Genomic DNA, 10,661 nt, shown 5'->3' on the forward strand with positions numbered 1-10,661 from the left:
TTTAGGTCTACATAGAGCACAGATTTTGGCAACTCAGGTCTGTCTGTCCCTGAGCCCAGGAGAGTTGCATTCTGAGTGCTAACATCCAGGACAGGTCATCTAAGACATTCCCAGTGTATTTTCCTGAGGGACACATCCACACTATTACACTGCAGGTGAACAGTCGAGGGTGGATTGTCTCCGTTCCTCTGCAATGGTTGCAGCAAAGCTCCCTCCCTGAGCCCACAGCTCGCTGAAAGGATGCTGTGACGTCGTTTTTCTAGGTCCTTTGCTTTAGCAGCCCCAGCAGCATTGTGTTCACCCTGGCTGTGGTGTTGTCCTTGCCCCTGCAGGCACCGGGAGCGCCGAGGCCCGGCCGGAGCAGCAGGAGAGCAGCCAGGAGAGCTGGGTGCAGCGCATGCTCATGGCCCTGGTGGGGGACAGTGCCCTCTTCAACACCCGGGAGGGCCGTGCTGGCAAGGTGCACAACTTCATGCTGGGGCTGAACCTCAACAGCTGCTACCCCCTGTCCCCCCTGGCAGAGCTGCTCACCCAGGAGTCCGTGGAGGAGGACGAGCTCGATGCAGCCGTTGCAGGTGAGTTCACAGACAGTGCTGGGTGTTCGTGAGGAAAACCAGACTTGGCGACTTCCCAGTGTGGCCCCGTCACACCAGGAGGTTTATAAAAGCGTGTACCTGGGAGCAGGAGAATGTTCCTGTGAGGACTGTGGGGTGACTGGAGGGCTCAAAGGGCACCATGCAGTGACTTGTGTCTGCTGCCTCCCTCCCCTGTCCCCAGCCAGTACCTTCTGGAGGGACAATGGCTCTCTGGAAAGAATTGCTGGCAGAGGTGACCAAATTGCCTTTGTGTAGGGTGCCCTTCGTTACATCCACTTTCTCAGTCTCTTGGCCGCCTCCAAAAGGTGTCCTGTGTTGTTCCATGTCTTTTATTGATGAAAATAAAACCTGTCCTTATTCTCCTACAGGGCTTCCCTGTTGCCAAAATTTTGTAGCTCATCTGCTGTATCTGTCTTCTGAAAAATCTCTGGAGGCAACACACTGCTGCACTTGTAGAATCATAAAATCCCCTGAGCTGGAAGGGACCCACAGGACCATCCAGTCCCACTCCTGGCCCTGCACAGACACCCCAACAATCCCACCCATCCCTGAGAGCTCCTGGAGCTCTGGCAGCCTTGGGGTCATGCCCACTGCCCTGGGGAGCCTGGTCAGTGCCCAACCACCCTCTGGGGGAAGAACCTCTTCCTGAGATCCAACTTAAACCTCCCCTGACACAGCCTGTAGATCCTTGCTTTGCTGACACCATGTTCTTCCCAGTGTGGATGCACCTGACCAGCCACTCACAGTTCAGTGTGGGTGATGTGCAGATGCATCCACGTTTCATGTTGGCTTAAGCAGGAATGCAGATGGAAGAGAAGAATTTCAGAAAAATATTAATTTGCCATAGGAGTTCAAAGTCTTCCCCCACTTCATGGGTTATGTGGTGTTTGGGACAGTAGCTGTGAAGAATTAGGGATCGTGTTTGATTTGGATTTTGAAGCTTTGCTGTACAGTGTTCATTACAACCTTCTCAGTGACAATCAGTTCGTTTCCTAGTATTCTTCTGATGCTGTTGTGTTCACTGGAGGTGTTCAGGGCCAGGTTGGGCTAGTGGAAGGTGTCCCTACCCATGGCTGGGGGTGGAATGAGATGATCTTTAAGGTCCCTTCCAACTCAAACCATTCCATGACCGTGTCCATCAAACTGAGGAACTGCAGCTCTCTGAAGGTGGTGTTCCTTCCCTGCTGTAGCACCACAGCTCTCCCAGTCATCCCCAGTAACAATAGTCATCACTTCAGCCCTTATTTTCTGCTCAGAGATTGTCCCAACTGCTCCGTCTGCAGCAGTAAATTCCAGATGTCATTTACGAGCTCAAGTGGCAGCCGCGCTCTGATGTGTATTTGTTAATGTAACAAATCCCTCGGAGTGGCTGGATAGTAATTTCCATCTGGACTCCACTTTCTAAATATTTTTATCATCTCAGAGATGTTTACAACTGGATAGTCTTAATATTTACAGTAGTTGTAAAAGAGGCAGGAAAGCGGGTGGGAAATTTTATGGTTGGAAAAAATGACAGTGGATGAGAATTTTGCATAATTAAGACGTGGAATCAACTATCGACTTCCTGGGGTTTAATTTCAATGGAAATAAAATTCTGGGTTGACAAAACAAGCCTGCACCTCTGAGACAATTACTTTGGAGGGCCTGAAACTTCTTGGGGTTAAAATGCGTGGGAAAAGTTTCACATAACAGTGGTTGTTTTAGTGTCAGCTGAAGCCCACGCTCAGAAACCTGAAGAAACAAATCTGACAGCTACAAGTAGTTGCAATATTATAGTCAAGAATAGTTAAAAACCCCTTGAAGCTTCAGCAGTTAATGTAAAATTTAATCATTCAGTAGTGTGAAAAGTGTATCTGCACTTTATTGCTGTGAATTTTCCTTGCAAGTGCTGAGGAGCCCAGAGGAGCAGATAGAAAGGAAATAGATAGATAGAAAGGAAACTTTGGTGTAAATTTAAAATACTTCTATTACCAAGGCACTGAATGCATTTAAGCTTTGCATATTTATTTTACCACTGGCAGTTTACCTGTCAGCTTGAGTACAGAGAGAAGTCTGTAATGCTTTAGGGGCTGGCTTTCCTTTATTACCAGACATTCCAAAGGAGAAATAAGTGACTCAAAAAGGATATAAATAATACTTTACGTCTCCAGTTGTGCCAGACCTTCCTAGAGGATGAACTGTGGCTGGCCTAAGCTGATGTTACAGTCATTCCTGAGACTGAATTTAGGGGCTGCAGTGCCTGCAGCAGAAATCCCAGCTGCTTGGTCTGGAAGTAAAACACTTGGATTTGCTTTTCAATAGATTCTATTTATGCTGAACGTTTCCTTATTTCGTCTCAAATGCACTTGAAAGCTTTACACCCCCCTTCAATGATTTCATCGTGAGCTCAGAGTTTATTCTGTTTCTTTACTTGATGTTACAACACACCAAAGTGACTTGAGAAAATGCCACGTGAAAACAATAGGGAAAAATAACCCATAATCTCTGCTCCTTTATTTCAGTGTTTATGGAAACTGTTATGGCAGATGCACGTCAGAAGCAAATGCCCTTTTCATCTCCTATATTTCCACTGGAGCTGCTGTTTGGGACAAATTTGGTCTCTAGAACTGTGGTCTCTCTTTTTATTTCCAAACAGTTCTTAATATCTGTTTGTATCCGATTCCTGGGAAGCAGAGAGGGATACTGGACTGGGAAACACAGAATCATGGGATTGTTAAGGCTGGAAAAGACCTTTAAGATCATCGAGTCCAACATCAAACCCATGTTCACCACTAAACCATGTCTCCAAGTGCCACATCCACACATTTTCTCCCAATTTGCTGTTTGATGCACTGAAAGCTGCTCGTAATAGGGATGCATCTTTTATAAAAGGCTGAAAAATAATGTCTGGCTCCATTTCTCCATAAATCAAATGACACTTTAGTCATGGCTTAAGGTAACACTGGGTTGTCCTCGTGGCTTTTTGAATTCTTGACCCCATGACATGGACACAAGGTGCATTTTGGAACTTTTCTTCTCAGTTCAAAGATGAGAAATGTACTTCCAAAAGGAATTATAATAAAGAGATAAACTCATAAGTTAAATTTCTCCCGTAACCACTAAAACCAATCTGTGGTCATTATAAATTTATTGATGACATTAAATTAGATATTGGGAGGAAACTCTTCCCTGTGGGGGTGGGGAGGCCCTGGCACAGGTTGCCCAGAGAAGCTGTGGCTGCCCCTGGATCCCTGGAAGTGTCCAAGGCCAATTTTTGTAAAGTAAGAAAAGGCAAAATATGAACAAAAATGTTTCCACAATTTTTAGAAATTTTTAGAACAAGGATTTAATTACTTTTGAAATGTCTTTAAACAAGAAGAGGAAATCAAAACTTCTCTACTTGTGCTAAAAGGAAATGTATTAAGTGTATTTTTACCATTTTTTTTAAATTATGGTGAATTTGATAAAGACTAATTTATTTTCATAGATTTATGCTAAGTCATTATTATGAAATATATCTGGTTCTAAAATAGATCTATAAACACACTTAGCCCTTTTGCAATAGGCAATGATTTAAAAGTGTTCTCTCCCTTAGAAATCAAGGCAAATAGTAGGAAAATGGGGCCTCATTTCTTAGAAAAGTGTCCTCTAATAAGTAACAACAGAGATAAAAAGTGAAAGCATCTGTTCTGAGATTTTTTTTTTTTGCTGCTTGTAGCAGTAAATTTTTCTCGTGGATCCTGAAATGATAGTTTGAATTATTGAATATTGAATATTATTGAATTATGAGTTTGAATTATTTTGGATGGATTTTCTTCACTTTAAAATGTCTTCTTTTTTTTCAGATTACTATTGCGAATAAGCAGGTGCTGGGAAGTTTAATTACACCAGAAATAATTATATTATCCTATCCAGCATTCCTTAGATCACACTGCCCTCTACAGATACAAGCATTAGTTTTCAGTCAAAAAGCAAAACCACGCACTGGAAATCTGTTTAAGATCGAGAGCAAGAAAAGACTATCATGGGAAAAGTTTTAAGTCCAGCAGGGATTGTTTAGGGGCATCCAGAGACTTGGATAAGTGCAGAGAGACTTCAGAAAAATCGATTGTTTTTTCCTGAGCTGCATCCAGGGAATATTGGGGTTACAGGGGAAGCATCATTTCCTTCAGCCCTCAGTTGGGCTCAGAGAGGAGACTGGTTTGTCCCACACTGGGACAGCACTGGCAGGGAGTGGCTCACAGGGAATTCTGCTGCAATCCGAGATATGGATATGGGTCACTATTTCTTTTTGTTCCTGGTGGAGTAGTGAGTTGTGAGGTCATCAGATTTGGTGTAGTTGGAAAACAAGACTTGATAGTCCCAGTTTAATGGGCAGAAGCAGATGGTGGACAAGCATCACACCAAAGCAGAGCCACATAGAGGCTTCTTAGGGAGAAGAGCTGGGGAGGATGAGGGACAGGGAGAGGAAACCTGGGGGAAGGGGTTTGGGCAGGGGTTACAAGACACTGAGGGGATCACAGAATTGTTAGGGTTGGAAGGGACCTCAGGCATCACCCACCCAACCCTCCCCCCACCAAGGCAGGGTCACCTGGAGCAGGGGACACAAGCAGTCATCCAGGTGGGTTTGGGATGTCTCCAGACAGGAAGACTCCAGGCCCTTCCTGGGCAGCTGTTCCAGGCTCTGCCACCCTCCATGGAAAGAAGTTCTTCCTTGTTGTGTTTTAGTTTATGCCCATTGCTGCTCATCCTATCTCTGGGCACCACCTAAAAGGGTCTGGGACCATCCTCTTGGCACTGCCAGATGGGCATTTGGAATCTGTCTCTTAACATCCCATAAACTCTTTCCTTCCTGTATGAGTTGATGGGTGAAGGTGGGAAGGCTGGGATCAAACCTGGCCATTTGTCCCCTTCAGTGTTGCCTGGAGCCATTTCTATGCATTGGGACAGGGCCCTTCCAGCTCCTTTTTCCCCACCTCATTCTCCACTTGTTAAGAGCTTGAGTTACACTTGAGTTTGTGGTATGTTTAACTGGTATGTCCTGTACATTTTAAGTCCTTTGCAATCTCCAGTCCCTGGAGGAGCACTGGAAAGCCCATCAAAACTTGAGTTCTTAACTTCTATGTCCTGGGTTTTTTTTTTTTATTTCCTGTGTTCTGCACAGATCCTGATGAGTTTGAGAGGATCTATGAGCCACTGGATGTGAAGAGCAAGAAGATTCACATTGTGGACAGTGGGCTGACGTTTAACCTGCCGTACCCCCTCATCCTGAGGCCTCAGAGAGGCGTCGATCTCATCATCTCTTTTGATTTCTCAGCAAGGCCAAGTGATTCCAGCCCTCCTTTCAAAGTAAGTAAGACAGGCCATCCCCTCCTTTGGGGTCAGGAGCTCAAGTTGACTCAGTTGTATTCTTCCAGTTCTGTTGTTCCCACATTTCATGATCCCAGAAGGTGCTGCTGTAGCTACAACACTGGAATATTTCTTTCCACGTCAAGCAGAGTAGTGCCCTGTGTCTCAGTTCCTGTTTACATGACTTACATGGCACAACTAACACAAAGAAGGCTATTTCAAAGGAAGGAAATTCATTTGAAGTAGTTGTTTTTATGGAAATTTTGCTTTCATGCTGATTGCAGAGTTTTATTTTATGTCAGTATTAAACAATGAAGTCAGTTGGCCTTGCCCTGGTGCTCTAACTCTGTCCAGCTGCTCCCTGTGTGCTGTGATGTAAATGAATGTCATCATCCTGCAGAAATGCATCATCTTACTCACTCTGGTATTGCTAAATAAGCTTTTGGAAGCAGGGCTAGCTGTCCATTTACATCTCACTGGGATCATCCCAGCGCTGCTGTCAGCAGGATTCTTAAACAGCAACAGAAAAACAGGGATTAAATGACACGGTTGTTTTGTGTAGCAGGTGTGGAAAGCACAGCTGTGTCTGTACAACCTGTGCATCCACAGAGCTCCTTCTCACCCCAAAGGCTTGACATGGGATCATTTTGGTAACTGATGCAGAAAAAACAGCACTTCAGAGACTACTGTGAGGTTCTCACTTGGAGATATGGTTTAGTGGGCACAGTGGGGTTTGATTGAAGGTTGGACTTGATGATCTTGGAGGTCTTTTCCAAACTCAGTGATTCTGTGGTTCTCAAAACAGAGGCAATATTTATTTCAAAGAGGATTTCAAAAAGAATTTTCAAGGAAGCCCAGAAAACATTTCTGTTTGAAAAACAACTGACATTGCTTGTTGCTTTACAGACAAATTTCATTTAGAACAAACAGATTATTTTTTTCCTTCATCTTAATATTGAGGATGTTAGAAAATAACAGCAGCAGCAAAATGAGCTCGAGATCAGTGTTGTCAAATGCAAAGACAAACAAGTTTCAGGAGAATAAAAAGGAGTAATTTCTGTAATCTCTAAGTCTCTTGGGACTACTGGGAAAAACAGAGCACTGAGAAGACTCTTCCTAGTGCTGAGATCCTTACTTCCTTTTTTCCTTAATTTACTGAATCCCAGAGTGTTTCTTCCTTTAATATTCTATTTGCATAAGAATATATCTCCTTTTGTGTCATGAATATTTTCCCCATCAGCTAAATTTGCTGACACAGCGCTGCCATCTTCTCTGAAATCTCTTTTTCCCCCCTTTTTTAACATTCCACCCGTGGACCCTGTGCAAAAGGCTGTGTATAGTCATCCCTGTTACTCTTACCCTACACATTGAGCATTGTCTTCATCAGCAGCAATTTTTTGTGTCGTTTTGAGGAACATGGAGAGAGATTGGTTGGAAGTCGAGGTGACACCCTGAGGGGTTTTCTCTAAACTGTAGTTTTAAAAAGGCAAAAAAATCCTTTGATACAAGAAAAAATGGTGGGAAAAAGAAATGGTGTCTTTGTTCTCCTGAAGCCACTGTTGAAGGGAATGGAGTGTTGTTCCTGAGGCACAAAGAGATGTGGAAGAAGAAGAGGTGTAGTCCAGAGGCAGAGGCTTTGTGTTCATGGTTTCAAGGCCAGGAACCAGTTGTGTTTGCTGGCTCTGTGTCCCATTGGTTCTGCTTGCATTGCAAAGAGCAAATGCCACTTCAACAGTGGGCCTGTCTCTATGGTAGCACTAATATTGTACTTTTGCTGGGGAAATTAGCCAGCTGAGCTCAGTGACTCCACTCTTGGTTTATCATTTTGCACCCACTATCTTTTAATCTCCTGCGTATCTCAAACAGTCGCCTGAAGAAGGGTCCTGTTTCATTGAAAACCAAGATTAAAGTTGTTGACCTTCCTTCTCCTCCCTCTCACACACCCTCATTGCATGCTCTTGAGTCATTGTTTACAAATTATTTTGTTTACTGAGTTGTCATGAGGAAGAAAAAAGCCTGTTTTCCAGCTCTCTTCACCCGGTGTGCTTTCAAACGCCGCTCTGGGCTGTGATGTGACTCTGAGCACAACAATGCATGGCCTGGTGTTTGTGAACTCTCCTTGGTTTCCATAGTGCTGATACTCTGGTTGCAGGTCAAATTAGGGATGGTTTTCCCTCTGTAAAGTCACTCCAAGATTTGTGGGCCAGACCAGCTCTTTGCCTCCCATGAATCAGCACTGGTGGTGGAGGCTGAGAGGCTGAAGGAGGTGCTCAGTTTGCCACTTTGGGTAATCAATCAGAGGTTGATTTGATCAGTCCTTCATATCACAGAATCATGGAATGCTTTGGGTTGGAAGGGACCTCAAAGATCATCTCATTCCATCCCACCTTCCACTAGCCCAGGTTGCTCCAAGCCCCGTCCAACCTGGCCTTGGACACTTCCAGGGATCCAGGGGCAGCCACAGCTTCTCTGGCCAACCTGTGCCAGGGCCTTACCACGCTCACAGCCAAAAATTCCTTCCCAATATCCCATCCTGCCTTCTGGCAGCTTGAGGCCTTTCCCCCTTGTCCTGTCCCTCCATCAATCTGTAAACAATCTCTCTCTGTGTTTCTTGTAGCCCCTTCAGGCCCTGCAAGGCCACAATTAGGTCACCCTAAGCCTTCTTTTCTCCAGGCTGAACAATTCCAATTCTCCCAGCCTTTCTTCATTGGAGACATGCTTCATCCCTCTAATAATCTTGGTGCCTCCTCTGGACTTGCCCCAGCAGGTCCCTGTCCTTCCTGGGCCCTGAATAGTTTATTAATTGCTTCTACCAACCAGTTTGCCCCATCTCTCTCTCCAAACCTCCTCCCTTTTCAGTGGATGCTTTCATACACCTGAATCTTTGTATCTTCTCAGGAAATTCTGCTGGCTGAGAAATGGGCTCGAATGAACAAGCTGCCTTTCCCCAAAATAGACCCCAATGTGTTTGACAGAGAGGGCCTGAAGGAGTGCTATGTGTTCAAACCAAAGGACACCTCTTCAGAGAAGGACTGTCCCACCATAATCCATTTTGTCTTGGCCAACATCAACTTCAGGAAGTACAAAGCTCCAGGTGAGCACAGTTTCTGCTGCTGAATCCCTGTTCCTTTGGAATGACATGGTGGTTATGCACCACAAATGTTTTGGCTCTCAGATAACTCCCAAGTGCGTCTGCAGTCCTGAGGGAATCCAAAAGAGCCATTCCAAAATCAGGTGGCAAATGATCAGACCTAACATTTCGGTGGTGTTTTTGTGTTTGTTCTGTGCAGGCGTTCCCAGGGAAACACAGGAAGAGAAGGATTTTGCAGACTTTGACATTTTTGATGATCCAAATACACCTTTCTCTACCTTCAACTTCCAATATCCCAACGAGGCTTTCAAGAGGCTCCATGACCTGATGGAGTTCAACACCCTCAATAACATAGATGTATGTTGGGAGGGTTTAAAGATTGTTCAGTGGGGGAGTGGGTGATGTGAGTAAAACCCTAAATATTCCATACAGGCCTTTGCTTCAGTGTTTGCCTGACTTTCTCATTTGGTTCTTGTCTTGTTTTTGCCATTTCACCATCCCAAGCCATTCAGAGTAACTGAGCCAAGGAGACTTTGGGGGGTGGAGACAATATGTTCAGGATTTTATACTCAGATTTTTAAGCATGTTGATTTTTCTAACTGGAAAAAGAGGAAATTGGAAAATTCTTTATCAGTTGCTGATTAAGAGTTATTACTGATTTCTTTATCAGTTCTACTTCTAACTCAATAATAATTATTTGTAATTGATAGTAGGTGCAACACAACATAGTGATGCCAACATCTGTAGAGTGACAAGTGTAAATGATCACCCCAGATAAAGGCACAGGGAGGGGGGTATCAATATAGTAAAGAAAATGGTTACATCAGGACAAAGGAAGCAAAAGTAAAGATTTAATCATTCTCAATATTATTTTTTCTTTATCCTTTTTGTAATAATAATAATAATAATAATATTCTGTAGTTATTTTTATATCCTTTAAATATGGATTTTCTCAATGCTTTGATTTACTCTTCTGAATTTCATTGGGACTCAAGTGTAAATGCTGTATTTACACTGATTTTTTTTTTACACACATTTTTGTGTGACTTCTTTGACATTGGTGGCTCCCTCATACCTATATTAACTACATTAAAATAAATGTTTTATACAGTCAAGTAATAGCGATTGATGAGTTTTATTAAAAATACTTTGTTCAGTGGTGGAGCAGAGTTAAAAATGGAAGCAAGAGTTGTTCCTATCAGAAGGAGCTTTTTCTGTCAGTTAATAAATATTTGTCGTGTGGCTTCTTTGACATTAGTGGCCTCCCTCATACCTTTGTCAACCACATTAAAATCAGTGTTTTATCCAGTCAGGTAATAGTATTTTTAATAGAATTTATCATTTTCAATGGAGTTAAAAATGGAAGCAAGGATTGTTATCAGAAGGGGCTTTTTCTGTCAGTTAGTAAATATTTGCCATGTGCTTTGACATCGGTGGCCTCCCTCATACTTTTATTAACCACATTAAAATCAGTGTTTTATCCAGTCAGGTAATAGTATTTTTAATAAAACTCATCATTTTCGAAAGTGGAGCAGAGTTAAAAATGGAAGCAAGAGTTGTTCCCATCAGAAGGGGCTTTTTCTGTCAGTTAACAAATATTTGTTGGGTGACGTGACGTTGTTGGGTGACGTGACGTTGTTGGGTGA

At 43.4% G+C, this 10,661-nt stretch overlaps 1 protein-coding gene across 1 annotated transcript in view; it reads left to right on the plus strand.

Annotated features, from left to right (window-relative positions):
• The window catches only part of PLA2G4A (phospholipase A2 group IVA), a 61,743-nt gene that overhangs the window by 50,501 nt on the left and 581 nt on the right, over positions 1-10,661 (plus strand). The window contains exons 13-16 of the mRNA XM_027704510.1: positions 333-575; positions 5,740-5,924; positions 8,823-9,018; positions 9,215-9,372. Of these exons, the coding sequence (XP_027560311.1) occupies positions 333-575; positions 5,740-5,924; positions 8,823-9,018; positions 9,215-9,372 (782 nt within the window). The remainder of the gene's footprint in view (positions 1-332; positions 576-5,739; positions 5,925-8,822; positions 9,019-9,214; positions 9,373-10,661) is intronic.

Source organism: Neopelma chrysocephalum, unplaced genomic scaffold (genome assembly GCF_003984885.1).
Source record: "Neopelma chrysocephalum unplaced genomic scaffold, ASM398488v2 Primary Assembly neopelma1_281, whole genome shotgun sequence".
In the NCBI taxonomy this organism is placed as follows: domain Eukaryota; kingdom Metazoa; phylum Chordata; class Aves; order Passeriformes; family Pipridae; genus Neopelma; species Neopelma chrysocephalum.